Here is a 21,222-nt window from a genome sequence, read left to right on the forward strand (position 1 = left end):
GAGATCGCGGAGCCTCATTCGACTTCCAGCGGCCAGCGCACTCGCGCACGCCGCCCGTCACATCCGGGAGGCCGTGCGCACGCGCCAAGTGGCCGAAAATAGCCCCCGCCGAGCGGATCGGCTGTTTATAAGCACCGCGGAGATCGCGGAGCCTCATTCGACTTCCAGCGGCCGGCGAGCTCGCGCACCCGCCCGGCACATCCGGGAGGCCGTGCGCATGCGCCAAGTGGCCGAAAATAGCCCCTGCCGAGCGGATCGGCTGTTTATAAGCACCGCGGAGGAGATCTCGGAGCCTCATTCGACTTCCAGCGGCCGGCGAGCTCGCGCACCCGCCCGGCACACCCGGGAGGCCGTGCGCACGCGCCAAGTGGCCGAAAATAGCCCCCGCCGAGCAGATCGGCTGTTTATAAGCACCGCGGAGGAGATCGCGGAGCCTCATTCGACTTCCAGCGGCCGGCGAGCTCGCGCACCCGCCCGGCACATCCGGGAGGCCGTGCGCACGCGCCAAGTGGCCGAAAATAGCCCCCGCCGAGCGGATCGGCTGTTTATAAGCACCGCGGAGATCGCGGAGCCTTATTCGACTTCCAGCGGGCCGCGCACTCGCGCGCGCCGCCCGGTTCAAATTTTCTAAGTGCAACGCACAATGAGATGCATGAGAAACGGCCTTGGTTACCATCACATTTGAAGCGATGAATACGAAGTTAAATTTTATGACTCGGTGTATAAGTTGAGGTCGATTTTTTTCGGTCGATTTTGGATCGAAAAAGGTCGACCAATACACCGGCAAATACGGTAAATCCTTCAAACTCTTCGTCCTCTGTGTCACTTACAAACAAAGCTGCTAATGATGCCGGTAGTACGTGGGGCCCTTCGTCATCTTCATCATCCCATGATCGAATCTTTGTCCTTTATGTAAACAACCGCTGACGTCACTTGAAATTCAAATTACAGTAATCCCTACATCGCGGTTCGTTTATCGCCGTTTCACTTTTTAATTTTTTTAATTTTGAAAATGTGTGAAAAAATTCACATATAAGTCGCTCCTCAGTATAAGCCCACCCAAACTATGAAAAAAAAACCGCGACTTATAGTCCGAACAATACGGTACTTTGAGGATTGTATTAACCTCTAATCATGCCTCCAAAGAAAGCAAGTGGGAGCAGTAAAGCCATCCTAAAACACAAAGACGCTCTTAAAGCAATGCGACAGTGAGCGCCGGGCACGCTGCAATTGCGCGATCGGACCAAATTAAGATCCCTGCTCACTGAGGTCCAATTAAATTTTGGAAAGTACATCAGGACTTTAAAAATATTTTCTACATTTCAGCGACGGCTCTGTCACAATAATGCAACCAGTGCGGTGCATCTGCGCGGTCGGCGGCAGGCTACGGTTGCGCGTTCGGCGGTGCGCTGCAGTTGCGCGATCGGACAAAAAAATGCTTAAAAAACGTTTTGTTTTTTTTTTAGTCTTGGAACGGATTAAATTTTTTCCCACTATTTGTAATGGGAAAAATAGATTTGTAATTAGACAGATTCACTTCTCGAACCGCCTTCTCGAATGGATTGCGGTCGAAAACCGACGTTTAAATCGCTCTCTATCTATCTATCTATCTATCTATCTATCTATCTATCTATCTATCTATCTATCTATCTATCTATCTATCTATTGTTCAGTTCAGTTCAGGCTGCCGAGGGAGTAGGACGCTTCTGTTCTTCTCTCAAGGTTACAGCGGCAAACAGAGATAAATGCATACAGACACACAGACTTTATAATACAAATGACCGTTTTTTCCGGACTATAAGGCACACCTAGAAACCTAAAATTTGCTCAAAAGCAGACAGTATGCCTTATAGTCCGGTGGGCCTTATATATGGACCAAAATTTAAATTGGCCCGAAGCATTGTGTCATGAAATCAATCGTTAGTGGCCCGCTGAAGACTATGAATCATGAATCAAAGAGACTACGGATCATTATTTTGTGAAGTAATTTGTTGCGTCTGAAGTTGAAATAAAAAAGAAAATGGAGAATGATTTTATTTGGATTAAAAATCTGACATGATGCATTAATGGTGCGCCTTATAGTCCGGTGCGCCTTATATAAGGACAACACTTTAAAATGGGCTATTCATTGAAGGTGCGCTTTATAGTCAGGTGCGCTTTATAGCCCGGAAAATACGGTAGTTAATATGAAAGAAAGAAGATTTTACAGTGATGGGGCCTAAAAAGGATCAGGCAACGGCCTACAGTTCAACGGGGGTGAATGAGTGTTTCAAACTAGATTGTCAAACAGCCTGAGGGTGAATGGGCGTTACAATTGTCGAAAAACAGCCCTAAAACTGTGACCAGAGGTGAGTGTCACAAGATTATAACCCCTTGCAAAACAAATGAGAAGCTTTGATATTTGACAGTTGATAAAGACGAATGACATGAGCTTGTTAAAGGAACTAGGAGAAAGTGCTCTGATATAGTGTATTACCTGGGGTTGGGAACAACCGGTGATTTTTTTGGAGCATGGTATCCTACTCTAGTACGTAAATCGTTGCAAAGAGCAGAAAGTGAGTTACTCAAGTAAATGGCACTATTGTGGAATACGCTGACCTGTATTTAAAGGGACTATGGTTTTGTTATGTGTCACATTTTATGACATGTTATTAGGAAGCCACATGTACTCAGACAAGGACATGATATGCTTTGATAAAACAGTGGTGATTTATCGACCATATATAAAAGTGCTTGATGAGTTAGACACATTACAAGTTGTGGATCTCTTACTGCATACTTTGAACTTTTGGGAGAAGAAGGAGAATACGTATAAGAGTTTCAGATGAGAGTGCCTGACTTTGAGGACCTCGTCAAACCCAAGTGTGGATTGTGTGGGGAAAAATAATAACATTAAGGGAGGGGGGAGAGGATTCAACAAGAGACCCTTTTAATAGCAGGGACCTCAGTAAGAATTTTGCTCAAGTCAAGGGTGACGAATATGAGATAACCTTAAGATTTAAGGTTTTGGCAATCTCTGAGACACGGCTTTGTCATAGCAAGGTCCTGGACAGTGAGCTGGAGGATGGATAATATATATATACAAATAAATTATAGCAGATAAAAGGAGTGGAAGTATTTGTTGTTGAGCATATGACTATGACCATTGACCTGTAGACATGACATCTACTGAGCGCCATTATGTATGGACAAAGTTGTGAAAACAGTATCTTTGACCTCTGCTGCAAACACAGTGGTGTCTGGTGGGGTCTGTAATTAGAGCTGTGACCATTAAATATTTTTAGACTTGATTGTTCTATGAATTATTCCAGTAAATTATCGCATAAGGCAGGGATCTGCAACACATGGTAGCAGAACTGCATGTGGATCTTTCATTCTTCTGCCGTAGCTCACTGTGACTTTGGAAAATGAGGAATGTTTCAATATAAATTATAGTTGTTTGTTGTTTCTCCAAATGCCATGGTAAATTAGAAAATTACGGTGTCAAAACATTTTTTTTTTCCATTCAAAAGTGATATGATTCCAAGTTTTGGGGGGGATTCTTCGGTGGATAGTGAATAATTTACCTTTGGCTTTAAATTCACGAATAAGATATGGAGTTACCGTAATTTCCGGACTATAAATCGCGTTTTTTTCATAGTTTGGGTGGGGGGGGCGACTTATACTCAGGAGCGACTTATGTTTTTTTTTCCACAAATTTTTACTTGATCATTGAGACATCACTTACAAGTATAGTTGACCACTTCCCATGTTATTTTTAGTATAGTTGATCACTTCACATGCTTTTATATCTTTATCTTGAACATATTCAAAACATAAAAAATAGAGAAAACATCAAATAAAGCAATTAACACTTTAAAGCACCATATCCAAGTCCACTGTCTGCTGTATGTACACTTGCTCCATTTTTGCTCCTCTTATATTTATTATTATTTATTATTATTTGTTTATTAATCATTTATTCAACACTTATTTATTCATTGTTTGTGCCTTCTTGGGTTTTTTGTGTTGCTTGTATGCATACGTGTACTATCTCACCGAGGGATAGTGGGAACGTAATTTCAATCTGTGTGTCTTGGTATATGGAAAAAAAAAAAAAAAAAAAAAAAAAAAAAAAAAAATCGATAATAAAGCAGACTTTGAGTTTGATAAAACAACCAAATAAACAAAACAAAAAACTACATCTGAAAAAAATTATATTTTCAGACGAAACTGGATGAGGGCGCTCTAAATTTCACCGTTGGCCGTGACTCATCAATTTAAGAAAAATGGCACCAAAAAGAAACTCATATTTTGCAGGTTACAAACTTGAAGTTGTAAATTATGCAGCTGAAAACAGTAATCGAGGAGCAGAAAGAAAGTTTGGAGAACCGTGATGTACCAAGGGATGACTATTTCAAGTGACGTCAGTAGCACGGCGCGGCGGTTGTTTACATAAAGGACAAACGTACCCACGTAAGGACTACCGGCATCATTAGCGGTGATCATTTCTAAGTGACACGGAGGACAAAGAGTTTGGAGTGACATAGAAGGTTTGAAAAACTATTGTGGCTTTTACGCACGCCCGGTCCTACTCTACGGAGTCAGGGGCCGGCGCTCGGCCGAGTGGCTGTCCGTGAACGGTGCATGGGGCTCGGACATGGCCATTACGCACGCCCGGTCCTATGCCATGGAGCTCTTGTGTCTGGAAGTCCACGCCGCCACACGCTTGGAAATTTGTTTTGTTTAATAAAGAGCCGTTTACCAAACCCACGTCTATCCTTGTACATTGTTAACGCTACAATATAGTTATATACTAGATCTGTGGAATAAAGACGAGGCTGACGTCAGGGCGCACGCGCGGCGATGTTGACAAAGGACGAGGAATTTGATTGATGGATTTAATGGATTTAAAGTGCACGGATGGTTTGATAATATTATTGCTTATATTATAGTTATTTGAAATATAGTTTATCTGTCGTTATATGAGCCTGTGGAATAAGTGCAAGCGCCCTCAGCCGCGCGCACCCATTGTTGACAAAGAACGTTTGCAAATGTGTTTTTTTTTTTTTTGCTCATCACAATAGAGGACTACAGAAAGGACTTGGATAGTTTTAAATTGAACCAGGTCTCTAAATCGATTCCCAAAAATAGTTAGGTACATTTAGTATCATTAGTTGTTGATCAATTTATTAATTTCTGCAACTCTACATAAAATCATAAGATTTTGAGGTTATTACCTTGTTGGCTTCAATCCATTGCAAAGATCAATGATATAGTGTTTCCAGAGATCATGCAGAGGTAAGAAAAGCGCATACCTGCAATAACAATGACCAAGTCAGTGACACTGGGAAGAAAGTGGACAAAATAGGGTGATCTGTAGCATAATAATAATAATAATTATGATACATTTAATTAATAACACACTTCAAATCAAATAAATCTCAACATAGGCATTACATTACAGCGAACACAATGGTAAGTTTTTTATTTTCAATTAACATGATAATTACTGTGGATCCATGACCTACCTCTGGTGTTCACTTTTTATATGGAAGATCTTGATTTCCCTCTTCTGCTGAGCATTTAATCCTTTGGGTCTCTTTTTGTGCAGTATCTTTTTATTAGACCTAGAGTACTCCAAGATAACGGCTTTATGACTCAGCAAACCTTTTGCATCCTTTTGTGGCTCCAGCTCAGTGTTTCTCTTCAGGAATGCTTGGGTGAAAGCTTGAGCTTTGGAGTGAATCTGAGCCTGGTAAAGTATTAAGTACACCAAAGAAAATCAAATATGCAGTTAGAGACCAGAGAATAATAAACATTATATATTGTTGGCCACGTTGCATAATAATCGTCTTCTTATTCTTATTCTATGGCTGTATTCAAACACACCAGTCACAGTTATAACATCTCTGCAAGGTAAACCAAATATTACAACTTATCAATCACACACTTTTTCTTCATTCTTCATTCTCTCACTCTTATACTGTAGGAGTATGACTCACCTCATCATACCACAAGATATCTTCCCACTTTTTCATTTTCTCATGTTTCTTTGTATTCTTAAGTTTTTATTCTATTTATTTTATTTCTTATCTACAGGGTCCGGCAAAATGATCTGGCACATTTGTAGGTTTAATAAAATGCAAATAAATTAAAGAAACAAACTTTTTTTTTTTTTTCCCCCAAAAAGTACATACAGTGGGGCAAAAAAAGCATTCACTGTATTTTTCGGACTAAAAGTCGCTCCGGAATGTAGGTCGCATTAGCCATAAAATGTACAATAACGTGAAAAAAAAAAACATATATAAGTCGCTCCGGAGTACAAATCGCATTTTGGGGAAAATTTATTCGACAAAATCCAACACCAAGAACAGATATGAACGAGCAACAACAGGCTAAACGACAGGTATGCTAACGTGACATAAACTCAAACGAAGAGCTGAGAACAGGCCTGACGTAACATTCAGAGTTATTCAAATAACTATTGCATAAATAACACATTTATAAAACCATCTGTGTCACTCCAATTCATTAAATCCATCGATCGTCCTTTATCAAAGAAATTGACAATAAAGCAGACTTTGCTTTATTGTCAATTTCTTCACATGCCAAGACACACAAAGAGATCGAAATTACGTTCCCACTATCCCACGGTGACAAGACAGTTCACAATATACATACAAGTAAACAACACAAGAAAAATAAAACAAGAAAGCACAATCAATGAATAAATAAGAGTGATGAATAAATAATAAATAAACAAATAACACAATAAATAAGTACAGGACGCGACGCAGAAGGGGGAAGAGAGTTCAGGATCCTAACAGCCTGGAGAATGAAGCTGTTGGTGAGTCTGGCGGTGCGGGAGCGCAGGCTCCTGTACCTCTTCCCAGAGGGCAGAAGATCAAACAAAGAGTGAGCGGGGTGACTCACATCACTCACAATCGTGGCCGTCTTGCGGGCGAGATGGGAGGCGTAAATGCCCTTCAGGGAGGGGAGTGAAGCGCCAATAATCTTACCAGCCGTGTGCACTAGGCGCTACAGAGCCTTCATGTTGTATGCAGTGCAGCTACCACCCCAGACAGCGATACAACTGGAGAGGACGCTCTCAATGGTGCCACGGTAGAATGTAGTCATGACGGCCGGAGGAGCACTAGCTCGCCTGAGTTTCCGCAAGAAGGACAGGAAACGATGCTGCGTATGTGCCGCTGACGTCTAAATATTCTAAATATTCCACTGACCCACATAACGATATATAAAGTATATATCAAATAACAATCATATAAGCAACAATATTATCAAACCATCTGTGTTAGTCCAAATCATTAAATCTATTGATCAAATTCCTCATCCTTTGTCAACAACGCCGCGCGTGCGCCCTGACGTCAGCCTCGTCTTTATTCCACAGATCAAGTATATAACTATAATATAGTGTTGACAAAGTACAAGGAAAGACGTGGGCTTGGTAAACGTCTCTTTATTTAACAAAACAAGAGTTCAACGAGCCAACAAGTACTGAACTGTAACGATAAAAACGTATACAAGTTGCTATACGAAATAAAATATATCAAATAACTATAACATAAATAGGCCCCAAGCACCGGTGTCGACTTCCAGGTGTGTGGCGGCGTGGACTTCCATCCCTGGAGGTGGCACTTCCAGCCACGGAGGTGGAAGAGAGCTCCATAGAATAGGACCGGGCGTGGGTAAAAGCCATGTCCAAGCCCCATCCACCGTCCCCGGACAGCCACCCAGCCGAGCGCCGGCCCCCGACTTCAATCGATGGAGGTGAACGAGAGCTCCGTACAGTAGGACCGGGCGTGCGTAAAAGCCATAATAGTTTTTCAAACCTTCTGTGTCACTCCAAATCATTAAATCCTTCAAACTCTTCGTCCTCCGTGTCACTTACAAAGAAAGCCGCTAATGATGCCGGTAGTACGTGGGGCCCTTCGTCATCCTGTGATCGAATCTTTGTCCTTTAGTAAAGAACCGCCGTGCCGCGCCACTGACGTCACTTGAAATTCAAATTACAGTAATCCCTTGCTACATCGCGGTTCGTTTATCGCAGTTTAACTTTTTAAAATGTGTGAAAAAATTCACATATAAGTCGCTCCTCAGTATAAGTCGCCCCCCCACCCAAACTATGAAAAAACACACGACTTATAGTCCAAAAATTACGTTAGTCAGCCACCAATTGTGCAAGTTCTCCCACTTGAAAGATGAGAGATGGCTGTAATTTTTATCATAGGTGCACTCAACTATGAGAGACAACATTTTTAAAAAATCCAGAAAATCACATTGTCTGATTTTTAAAGAATTCATTTGCAAATTATGGTGGAAAATAAGTATTTGGTCAATAACGGCCTCGATCTGGGGCTCCACGGAAGATCTCACCCCGTGGGGTCAAAATGAACAAAAATCCCAGAAAAACACGGTGGGACCTAGTGAATGACCTGCAGAGAGCTGAGACCAAAGTAACAAAGACTACCATCAGTAACACACTATGTCACCAGGGACTCAAATCCTGCCGTGCCAGACGGATCATATGGAATGTTTCGTTTCGTTTCGTTTATTTCAAACATGTGAAAGAAAGAAAAATATTATTACTGTACTCAATGAAAAGACATGACAAATATGATTACTGTACACAATGAAAAGACATGACAAAATACATGCATATACATATATACACATACAGACATACATACATACATACATATACATATATATACCTATAAAATATACATATACCCATATATACATATGCACACATACATACATACACGCAAACTAAAAAAGTAGAAATAAAGATAACCACAAGAAACCATAAATCACATTCACATGCCTGAAAAGGAGTGGGAAGAAGTATAATTTATTTAATCCCACCCCCTTTTAATAATCCCAAATACCCAGCTATAAATCATTTTGCCTCAGTTATCCCAACAAAATACTAAATTACTAAATCATCTCCCACCTGCTGATCGCTAGACACTAAACATGTACCTACACAATATTAATACATACGTATATCTCACACACAGACATTTAACATACATACATACCTTAAATACAACACAAAAATACCTGAATGATAAAATAAACAAAATAACAGCATGACAAAACAAAGACAAACAGACAAACAAAACCAACAAAGAAACGTAACTCAATAATTACTAAGCACCCCTTGATACTCATACACCCTCATTTCTGTACCTTGTAAAAATAATTTCTTCTTTATATCTTTTTTTAAACTGATAGATGTTTGAACATTCCCTGAGCGTTTCCTCCAAAGTATTCCATAACTTAACTCCACAAATTGAAATACAGAATGCTTTTTTTGTTGTGCGTGCCTTCCTTATCCATTAATTAAATGTCCCCCTTAAATTATAACCCCCTTCCCTTCCAGGGAAAAGATTCTGAATATTAGTTGGCAACAGATTATTATTTGCTTTGTAAAGTATTTGTGCTGTCCGGAATTCCACTATATCTTTGAGTTTGATGAGTTTTGACTAAGAATAATGAATTTGTGTGATCCCTGTATCCTGCCCCATGAATGATCCGTATTGCTTTTTTTTTTGTAAAATAATAAGTGGATATATTGTGCTTATGTAATTATTACCCCAAATTTCTACACAATACATGAAATATGGAAGAACTAGTGTATTATAAAGGATGCGGAGTGATTTATGATCTAGAGCCTGTTTTGCTCTATTTAATACTGCGATGCATCTTGAGATTTTAGTTTGTACATGTTTAACTTGTGATTTCCAACTGATTTTATAATCTATTGTCACCCCTAAAAATATAATCTCATTCACTCTTTCAATACTAACCCCATCCCGGTTTATCTCTAGTTTCAAATTAGTTCTGTGATTACCAAAAAGTATTACCGTATTTTCCGGACTATAAGTCGCTCCGGAGTATAAGTCGCACCAGCCATAAAATGCCCCAAAAAGTGAAAAAAAACATATATAAGTCGCTCCGGAGTATAAGTCGCATTTTGGGGGGCAATTTATCCGACACCATAAACAGTCATGAACGAGCAACAACAGGCTAAACGATAGCAACAACAGGCTAAACGATAGGTATGCTCACGTGACAAACACAAACAAAGAGCTGAGAACGGGCCTGACGTAACGTATAGAGTGATTAAGGACAACTATTACATGAATAACATGTTTATAAAACCATCGGTGTCACTCCAAATCATTAAATCCATCGATCGTATGATATAGTAGCAACCGGCTAAACGATAGGTATGCTAACGTGACAAACACAAATGAGGCGCTGAGAACGGGCCTGACGTAACATATACCATGATTTAGGACAACTATTACATAAATAATATGTTTATAAAACCATCGGTGTCACTCCAATTCATTGAATCCATCGATCGTTCTTTGTCAACAATGGGTGCGCGCGGCTGAGGGCGCTTGCACTTCAAAATATTCCACAGGCTCATATGATGGATAAACTATATTTCAAATAACTATAATATAAGCAATAATATTATCAAATCATCCGTGCACTTTAAATCCATTAAATCCATCGATCAAATTCCTCGTCCTTTGTCAACATCGCCGCGCGTGCGCCCTGACGTCAGCCTCGTCTTTATTCCACAGCTCTAGTATACAACTATATTGTAGCGTTAACAAAGTACAAGGATAGACGTGGGTCTGGTAAACGGCTCTTTATTAAACAAAACAAACTTCCAAGCGTGTGGCGGCGTGGACTTTCAGACACGAGAGCTCCATGGTATAGGACTGGGCGTGCGTAATGGCCATGTCCGAGCCCCATGCACCGTTCGCGGGCAGCCACTCGGCCGAGCGCCGGCCCCCGACTCAGTAGAGTAGGACCGGGCGTGCGTAAAATCTACAATAGTTTGTCAAACCTTCTATGTCACCCCAAATCCTTAATTCCTTCAAACTCTTTGTCCTCCGTGTCACTTAGAAATGATCACCGCTAATGATGCCGGTAGTCCTTACGTGGGTACGTTTGTCCTTTATGTAAACAACCGCCGCGCCGTGCCACTGACGTCACTTGAAATAGTAATCTCTTCACGGTTCTCCAAACTTTCTTTCTGCTGCTCGATTACTGTTTTCAGCTGCATATTTTACAACTTGAAGTTTGTAACTTTCAAAATATGAGTTTCTTTTTGGTGCCATTTTTCTTAAGCCCACCCAGTTGATGAGTCACGGCCAACGGTGAAATTTAGAGCGCCCTCATCCAGTTTTGTCTGAAAATATAATTTTTTTCAGATGTAGTTTTTTGTTTTGTTTATTTGGTTGTTTTATCAAAGTCAAAGTCTGCTTTATTGTCGATTTTTTTTTCATATACCAAGACACACAAAGAGATTGAAATTACGTTCCCACTATCCCTCGGTGAGATAGTACACATATGCATACAAGCAACACAAAAAAAAACCAAGAAGGCACAAACAATGAATAAATAAGAGTGTTGAATAAATGATTAATAAACAAATAATAATAAATAATAAAAAATATAAGAGGAGCAAAAATGGAGCAAGTGTACATACAGCAGACAGTGGACTTAGATATGGTGCTTTAAAGTGTTAATTTCTTTATTTGATGTTTTCTCTATTTTTTATGTTTTGAATATGTTCAAGATAAAGATATAAAAGCATGTGAAGTGATCAACTATACTAAAAATAACATGGGAAGTGGTCAACTATACTTGTAAGTAAGTGATGTCCTAATGATCAAGTAAAACTTTGTGAAAAAAACATATATAAGTCGCTCCTGAGTATAAGTCGCCCCCCCACCCAAACTATGAAAAAAACCGCGACTTATAGTCCGGAAATTACGATATATATATATATATATATATATATATATATATATATATATACACACACTGTGATGTCATCCGGGGTTATAGTTGGAAGATAATATCATATAATACGTATGTCCTCAGGTCTTGACTATGTTGTCAAGTTTCAGATTTTTGGATCAGGTGCAGAGGAATTATTTTCCTCTTGTGTATTCCTCAAAAAATATCAAATGCAAAATTTGATACCCTGCCCCATCATATCGTATTATGAAACTCAAAATAATTTTCCCTGTTGCCCCAGGTCTTAAGATGGTACAGCCCAAGTTTGAAGTCTATCGGACGAATCCGGAAGAAATTGGACTTCCATAAATTCACAATTCTTTGCCTGTTCATTTTAGATTTTGGCTGGCATGGACCTTTTTTTTTTTTCATATCTCTGGGTGCTACACATGCTTGTCAATTTTCATAGGTCTCGGTCCAACAAACCAGGAATGAGTTTTATTTTTCAACTCTAGGTGGTGCTACAAGGCCAACCTGTTTGTATCATTTATAACAATGTTTATATTTAATTTTTATAACAATGTTAAACATTTTTTACCAGGGCCAATGTGTGTGCAAAGTTTGTTGAGTTTTCATTCATGTGTAGGATGTCCAAATTCCGATCATTTATGGAGAAAAACAAAGAAGAATTCCTACAAAAACAATAAGGACCTTGCAGCGGTCGCTGCTGAAGCCCTAATTACAAAATGAATTAATAAAAATAAACAAAATAAATTAAAAACTGATAAATACAGGGTCCGGCAAAATGATCTGATACATTTGTAGGTTTAATAAAATGCAAATAAATTAAAGAAACCAAAAATTTTTTTTTTTATTTTCGAAAAGTTCATATAATGCCGTTTTGTTTTGTTTCGTTTCATTTCAGTTTTGTTTTGTTTTTGAATAATGTTATTGTGTCTCAGTTGCTAACATGAATTGGACCGGTGAGTATCGCGCTTTCATTGTGGAAATGTTTATCAAGAACAAATCTGTTACTGTAACACGAGTGTTCCGTTTGCGCTTCAGACTTGGTAGACATGATCCCGTACTTGCTCGAAACACGATCTCGTTATGGGTTACTTCAGAGCCAGTGGATCAGCATTGAAACAAAATCGAAACAAAACAAAACAAAATGGCATTATACAGTGGGACAAAAAAGTATTTAGTCAGCCACCAATTGTGCAAGTTCTCCCACCTAAATGATGAGAGATGGCTGTAATTTTCATCTTAGGTATACTTCAACTATGAGAGACAAAATTTAAAAAAAAAAATCAGAAAATCACATTGTCTGATTTCTAAAGAAAGTCAAGGTTAGGGTTAATGATCGAGTGAATAACCTGCAGAGAGCTAGGACCAAAGTAACAAAGACTACCATCGGTACCACACTATGTTTCCAGCGACTTAAATCCTGCTGTGCCAGACGTGTCCCCCTGCTTAAGCCAGTACATGTCCAGGCTTGTCTGAAGTTTGACATTATATATATATATTATATATATTTCGCCTCACAATTCCCCGGAAGTAATTGACAGTGAGCGGGAGTTTCGCCGGGTTGTGACTGTAACTACCGCTGTTGTGTGTATGTACTTCAGTAAATTTATTATTTTAACAACAAGTCGGTGAGTAGAGAGCAGATCTATTCCCTCACAGGAACAAAAACGAACTTTTGACAGCTAGCAGGCAACTCGTCATCGTTTCAAGCAAACGAACGCAAAGTAAGCTAACCTCCTGGACTAGCACGTCCCAAACATGGGTCCGAAGAAGGCATCAACGGCTCCCCTCTCTTCGGTGGAGGAGGTCGAAGATATTAAAAAGGCGTTGGACTTCCTCACTGAAGAAGTCTCGGCTGTCAGGCTGGAGCAGAAAGCTATCCTTAAGCTGGTTGAGGAGGTTAAAGCTCTCCGCATCCAGAATGAGGAAAATGAAAAGAAAATCACCTTCCTGGAAAGCAGGGTTGCTGACCTGGAGCAAGACACCAGAATGAACGAAGTGATCATCTCCGGAGTAAACATCAAACCCCGATCATACGCCCGGGCATTGGCCGCTGGCAAGGGAGGTGAGCCCGGTGAACTGGATGTTAGCTCCACAGAGCAACAGGTGGCTACCGTCCTGCAGTCCAAGGGGATACAGCTGGACTGCGACAACATCGAAGCTTGCCACCCTCTGCCCAAGAGGAGCCCCGGAGACAAATCCACTGTCATCATGCGGTTTGTCAACAAAAAACACAAAATTGCATTATTAAAGCAAGGAAGAAAGCGGAGAGGAACCGACGTCTACATCAATGAGCACCTGACCAAGTGCAATGCTGATATTGCCCAAAAAGCATGCTACCTGAGGAAGCAGAAAAAAATTCAACATACCTGGACTACAAACTGTAAAATATTTATCAAGCTCGATGGAACACCGGAGGAAGCAAAAGTGCTGATGGTAAGAAGTATCGAGGAGCTGAATAGATACCAATGATCATCATACAGGACTGTAAGGTAAACTCTACTCACAACCATGACACACACCAAAAGAAGTCAAGCATCGACACTTGAAGACAACAGTAACATAACTCAGAGGATTAGTGAACACGACAAACTGGAACTCCAATCATTTCAATACACTGACCACAGTTCACTGGATATGGAACATGATATAGACCCGGATAACAACTTCTTCAACTCAATCAACAATAACTGCAGCTACTATACTTAAGAAGAATTTAATAGAATCAATGAAGATAGCAAACTGTCTATGATACACATTAACAGTAGGAGTCTGTATGCCAACTTCACAAGCATTAAGGATTATCTTCATCAGTTTACTCGCCCATTCAACATTATTGCAATCACGGAAACATGGATCAACACAGTAAAAGGGGCGGACTTTGAGCTGGAGGGATATGACTTTATACACATAGATCGACAAAACAAAGGTGGAGGAGGAGTTGTGATCTATGTGGAAAAAACATTAAACGTCAGGGTGATACAGGAAATGTCAATGGTAGTTAACAACATATCGGAATGCAAAACAATTGAAATACTCAAAGAAAAAAGAAAAATATAATCATTAGCTGTATGTATCGGACACCAGGTTCTAGCATTGAACTGTTCACAGAATGGATGGAGGAGGTGTTTTCAAAAATCAGTTGCAAAACAATTTTCATCTGTGGAGACTTCAACATTGATTTACTCAATCCAAACAAGCACAAACTGACCGAAGACTTTATAGCATGAACTTGTTTCCAAAAATCACTAGACCAACCAGAATAACTTCTCACTGTGCCACTCTCATTGATAATATATTCACAAATGACATTTTAAACAACACAATAAGTGGGTTATTAGTCAGCGACATCAGTGACCATTTGCCAGTTTTTATGGTTTTTGATGACAACTTACCAGCTCAGTGGCCTAGTGGTAGAGTGTCCGCCCTGAGACTGGAAGGTTGTGGGTTCAAACCCCGGCCGGGTCATACCAAAGACTATAAAAATGGGACCCATTGCCTCCCTGCTTGGCACTCAGCATTAAGGGTTGGAATTGGGGTGTTAGATCACCAAATGATTCCCGAGCGCGGCACCGCTGCTGCTCACTGCTCCCCTCTCCCCCAGGGGATGGATCAAAATCACATGGGGATGGGTTAAATGCAGAGGACAAATTTCACCACACCCAGATGTGTGTGTGACGATGATCATTGGGACTTTAACTTTAACTATAAAATTACTCAACCGGCCAAAAAACAGGAATACAGAAGAATTAAAACAGAAGAAACAATAAATGCATTTAAAAATGGTTTAATGTCACAAAATGGGATACTATATACAGTGAAAATAACATTGACTGTGCATATGATGAATTCTTAAAAATTTTCAAAAAGTTATATGACAAATACTGTCCTGTAAAAGTAAATACTAGGAAACTAAAATATGTAGATCATCCCTGGATCACAAAGGGCTTACAAAATGCCTGTAAAAAGAAAAATACACTTTACAGAGAATTTATAAGACAGAGAATTAAAGAGTCAGAAAATAAATACAAACAATATAAGAATAAACTAACTAATATTAAAAGAGCTGCTAGGAAAGAATACTACAGTAAAATATTAAATGATAATAAAAATAACACCAAAGAAATATGGAATATAATGAATACTGTAATAAAAATGGCTCTAAAAAAATCATTATCCTAAATATTTTATTATCAATAACACTGAGAAGCATGATATGCAAGAAGTGGCTAATAACTTTAATAAATTCTCTGTAAGTGTGGGACCTGATCTGGCCAAACAAATCCCAGATTCAGTGACATCTGAGGAGCATAATAGTTTAATAGATAGGAATCTGAGCTCAATGTTCCTCAAAGCAACGGATGAGAAGGAAATTATAAAGATAGTCTCCCAATGCACAAACAAGACATCCAAAGACTGAGATGATATTGATATGACTACTGTAAAACGAGTGATTGAGGGGATTTCTAAACCATTAACATATGTACATCTGTAACCTATCATTTCAGACCGGTATATTTCCAGATAAAATGAAAATAGCAAAAACCATACCTTTGTATAAAACTGGGAACAAACACCACTTCACAAACTACAGACCTGTATCATTACTATCACAATTCTCTAAAATACTGGAAAAAACGTTTCAATAACCGACTGGAGAAATTCATAGATAAATATAATTTACTCACTGAAAGTCAATATGGATTTAGATCCAAAAGAGCAACATCACTTGCACTAATTGACTCAGTGGAGGAAATTACTAACGCAATAGGCCTAAAACAATATACAGTTGGGATATTCATAGATCTAAGAAAGGCATTTGACACATTAAATTATGAAATATTATTCAATAAATTACATCGGTATGGCATCAGGGGGAAACCATTAGAGTGGATCAATTTATTTTACAAAAAGGAAGCAGTTTGTGAAGTTGGGTGACACTTGTTCAACGTGTTTGGACATTATTTGTGGCTTCCCTCAGGGGTCAGTGTTGGGCCCTAAACTTTTTATATTATATATAAATGATATATGCAAGGTATCACATATTTTGAAGATGGTTTTGTTTGCAGATGACACAAATATTTTTTTGTTCTGGTAGTGATTTATACACCTTAACAAGACTAATAAATAATGAATTAAGCAAATTAAAGGTATGGTTGGACAGCAATAGATTATCCTTAAACCTAAGCAAAACAAGTGTACTGTAATTTCCGGACTATAAGTCGCGTTATTTTTCATAGTTTGGGTGAGGGGGCGACTTATACTCAGGAGCGACTTAGATATGTTTTTTTCACAAATTTTTACTTGATCATTAAGACATCACTTACTTACAAGTATAGTTGACCACTTCCCATGTTATTTTTAGTATAGTTGATCACTTCACATGCTTTTATATGTTATCTTGAACATATTCAAAACATAAAAAATAGAGAAAACATCAAATAAAGATATTAACACTTTAAAGCACCGTATCCAAGTCCACTGCCTGCTGTATGTACACTTGCTCCATTTTTGCTCCTCTTATATTTATTATTATTATTTATTATTATTTGTTTATTTATCATTTATTCAACACTCTTATTTATTCATTGTTTGTGCCTTCTTGGTTTTTTTTGTGTTGCTTGTATGCATATAGTGGGATAGTGGGAACGTAATTTCAATCTCTTTGTGTGTCTTGGTATATGAAAAAAAATCGACAACAAAGCAGACTTTGACTTTGATAAAACAACCAAATAAACTAAACAAAAAACTACATCTGAAAAAAATTATATTTTCAGACAAAACTGGATGAGGGCGCTCTAAATTTCACCGTTGGCCGTGACTCATCAACTGGGTGGGCTTAAGAAAAATGGCACCAAAAAGAAACTCATATTTTGCAGGTTACAAACTTCAAGTTGTAAAATATGTAGCTGAAAACAGTAATCGAGCAGCAGAAAGAAAGTTTGGAGAACCGTGATGTACCAAGAGATTACTATCACGAGATTACTATTTCAAGTGACGTCAGTGGCACGGCGCGGCGCGGCGGTTGTTTACATAAAGGACAAACGTACCCACGTAAGGACTACCGGCATCATTAGCGGTGATCATTTCTAAGTGACACGGAGGACAAAGAGTTTGAAGGAATTAAGGATTTGGAGTGACATAGAAGGTTTAAAAAACTATTATGGCTTTTACGCACGCCCGCTCTTACTCTACTGAGTCGGGGGCCGGCGCTCGGCCGAGTGGCTGTCCGCAGACGGTGCATGGGGCTCGGACATGTCCATTACGCATGCCCGGTCCTATTGTATGGAGCTCTCTTCCACATCGGTGGCTGGAAGTCCACGCCGCCACACGCTTGGAAGTTTGTTTTGTTAAATAAAGAGCCGTTTACCAAACCCATGTCTTTCCTTGTACTTTGTTAACGCTACAATATAGTCATATACTAGATCTGTGGAATAAAGACGAGGCTGACGTCAGGGCGCACACGCGGCAATGTTGACAAAGGACGAGGAATTTGATCGATGGATTTAAAGTGCACAGATGGTTTGATAATATTATTGGCTTATATTATAGTTATTTGAAATATAGTTTATCTTTTGTTATGTGAGCCTGTGGAATATTTTGAAGTGCAAGCGCCCTCAGCCACGCGCACCCATTGTTGACAAAGAACGATCGATGGATTTAATGAATTGGAGTGACACTGATGGTTTTATAAACATGTTATTCATGTAATAGTTGTCCATAATCACTCTATATGTTACGTCAGGCCTGTTCTCAGCTCTTTGTTTGTGTTTGTCACGTTAGCATACCTATCGTTTAGCCTGTTGTTGCTATTTAATGAATTGGAGTGACACCGATGGTTTTATAAACATGTTATTCATGTAATAGTTGTCCTTAATCACTCTATATGTTACGTCAGGTTCTCAGCTCTTTGTTTGTGTTTGTCACGTTAGCATCCCTATCGTTTAGCCTGTTGTTGCTCGTTCATGACTGTTTTTGGTGTGGGATTTTGTCGAATAAATTGCCCCCAAAATGCGACTTATACTCCGGAGCGACTTATTTGTTTTTTTTCACTTTTTGGGGCATTTTATGGCTGGTGCAACTTATACTCCGGAGCGACTTATAGTCCGGAAAATACGGTGTATATATATATATATATATATATATATATATATATATATATATATATATATATATATATATATATACACACACACACACACACACATATATATATACACACACACACACACACACACACATATATATATATATATATATATATATATATACACACATATACATATATACACATATATACATACCAGTGATGTGCGGTGAGGTTCATGACTGGGGAGGCACTGACGCCCCCCCTCCGGTAAAATTTGTCCGGGGGGCCCAGATACGGCCCACCACATCATTTTATGTGGCTCGCAAAGACAAATTGTGCATCAAATGGGTGTGTCATTACTAGAATTGCAAATTGCCTTCACTTTTAATAATATCTTTTTTTTTTTTAATATTTGATGAGTTTTTACTCTTCTGATTTGAAAACAAGTTATTTGTCACTTTGTTTTGTAGCTTTTATTGTATTTAATATGAGGTGCTCATACATTTATTTGGGTTGACAGTCATAATGGCCCTCTGAAAGAAGCTATTACTACAATGCGGCCCGCGAAAAAAATGAGTTTGACACCCCTGTAAGCCGTAAGGCTTACGGTGTCACAAAAAAGGTTGGGGAACGCTGCTCTAGAGTAGCTTATTCATTGTTTGATTTGAACTATTTTAATTAAAATCCCATATCTTCCCACATCAAAACACTCAATAAAACATGGAATCAAAAACTTGTTTTCGATCGTGCGTACCACTCCATTTGAAAAGACATGCTCCGAAGTCCCGTTGTCCGAATAAAACCTTTTAACTCCGGAGTTGGTCTTCCTTTACTGATGACCTCCTGCTTCGACCGAAAATCCATAGTTGAAAATCGTTAGCATATGTAATCCTCTATTGTAAAACGAAATGTAAAAAAAAAACAAAAAAACAAAAACAAATGTAAAACTAAATAAATGGATGACTGCTCCTCAGTTGTTCACTGTAAATTTGAACTTGAGATCACTCATTCTACAGGCGGGCGCATGAAGCATCCCGGGATCATTCGCGCTCCCTGCCCTCCTTTTTTTCTTTGCCTCCGTTGGGTTTCTTTTCAAAGCCGTTTTGTTCATCAAGCAGGGATGTCAAAGTCAAACACACCGAGGGCCAAAAAAACAAATTTGCTACAAGCCGAGGGCCGGACTGGTTCAATGTTTATTAAAACATATCGAAATGATTGCACATAGCCTATTGAACCCAGACCTAACACAGTGTACATTATTTCATGATTAAATGAATATGGCAATATTATGTTATGGCTTTGTCAGTAACTTCAAGGGAAAACATTTTCAACAGCAAACAGCAAAAAATTAAATTGGTTTTAAAAACAAAATGTGTTTCTCAATATCAAGATAAGTGCATAAATAAAAGTGCATGCATTATAAACTGAAAATTTATTATTGTGCTGCTCTATGATCTACCGATCACTGCTTTCAAATAGTAAAATAAAAAAATTAATCAAATCAGTTGTATTCTTTTTCATGGCTCTTATCTGCAATTTTCCCTGAGTCCATTCAACTGAAAAATAAATATTAATAAATAAAATACAAAAATTTATGGCACACAGACAAAACAATACTTCCTTCAAAGAAAAATCACATCTTGTAGAAACAAATGTAACTGAATTAAAAAGCCTTGACAGCAGCCTCGCTTTGTGATTTAGCATATGTGAATATAGCCTGTCTGGACTTAAGGCCTCGTTTTAATTCTTCCACCTTCTGTAGCTTTTGTTCATGTCTGTGTTTCTTAGACGTTTGATAGTGCCTTCTTAAATTAAATTTTTTCTCCACACAGAAGACATAGGTTTGCCTCTTACCTCCGTAAACATGTACTCTGCCTCCCACCTGGCCTGAGACCCCCTGTTCTCAACGTCCAGCTTACGTTTAGCCGTTTTTGAGGAGGGGGGTATCAGAAAGTTGATCTCTGCTCTGACTACTAATGAATAATGAAGCCGATTGTGGGCGCTGCAGTGACATTGCGGGCTACCGTTGCATTGTGGGAAATGTAGTGTTGGTGAGTGCAAAACACCAGCGGGCTGCTGTGGCCTGCGGGCCAGTTCTAATAGTAATTCAATATCATCCAGGGGGCCATAGATAATCAATTCGCGGGCCGGATCTGGCCCACGGGCCGTAACTCTGACATATGTGATCTAAAGAAACATGATGTTACAGACAGATGACAAAAAACATTAGATATTATATACATCAGCTTAACTACGGAAATTAGTTAATATAGCCACAGTATTTGAACACTAAGGCTGTTTTCACACCTGGACCCTTTTAAAAGAACCGAACT

At 39.0% G+C, this 21,222-nt stretch overlaps 1 protein-coding gene and 1 pseudogene across 5 annotated transcripts in view; one reads left to right on the plus strand and one right to left on the minus strand.

The window, feature by feature from the left end:
- Window positions 1-21,222, minus strand: part of pop4 (POP4 homolog, ribonuclease P/MRP subunit) — a 50,521-nt gene that overhangs the window by 20,622 nt on the left and 8,677 nt on the right. For 4 of the 5 annotated variants that reach the window (XM_088371745.1, XM_088371743.1, XM_088371741.1 and 1 more), the window contains exons 3-4: window positions 5,511-5,734; window positions 5,220-5,297 (exon numbers count right to left, since the gene is read on the minus strand). The exons of the other annotated variant lie outside the window; for it this stretch is intronic. In XM_088371745.1, the coding sequence (XP_088227871.1) occupies window positions 5,220-5,297; window positions 5,511-5,734 (302 nt within the window). The remainder of the gene's footprint in view (window positions 1-5,219; window positions 5,298-5,510; window positions 5,735-21,222) is intronic. 5 annotated transcript variants of the gene reach the window in all.
- Window positions 13,558-20,780, plus strand: LOC148400072 (uncharacterized; annotated as a pseudogene).

The sequence above is a fragment of the Syngnathus floridae genome, chromosome 3 (genome assembly GCF_059516105.1).
Source record: "Syngnathus floridae isolate MCC-2025c chromosome 3, RoL_Sflo_1.0, whole genome shotgun sequence".
NCBI classification, from domain to species: domain Eukaryota; kingdom Metazoa; phylum Chordata; class Actinopteri; order Syngnathiformes; family Syngnathidae; genus Syngnathus; species Syngnathus floridae.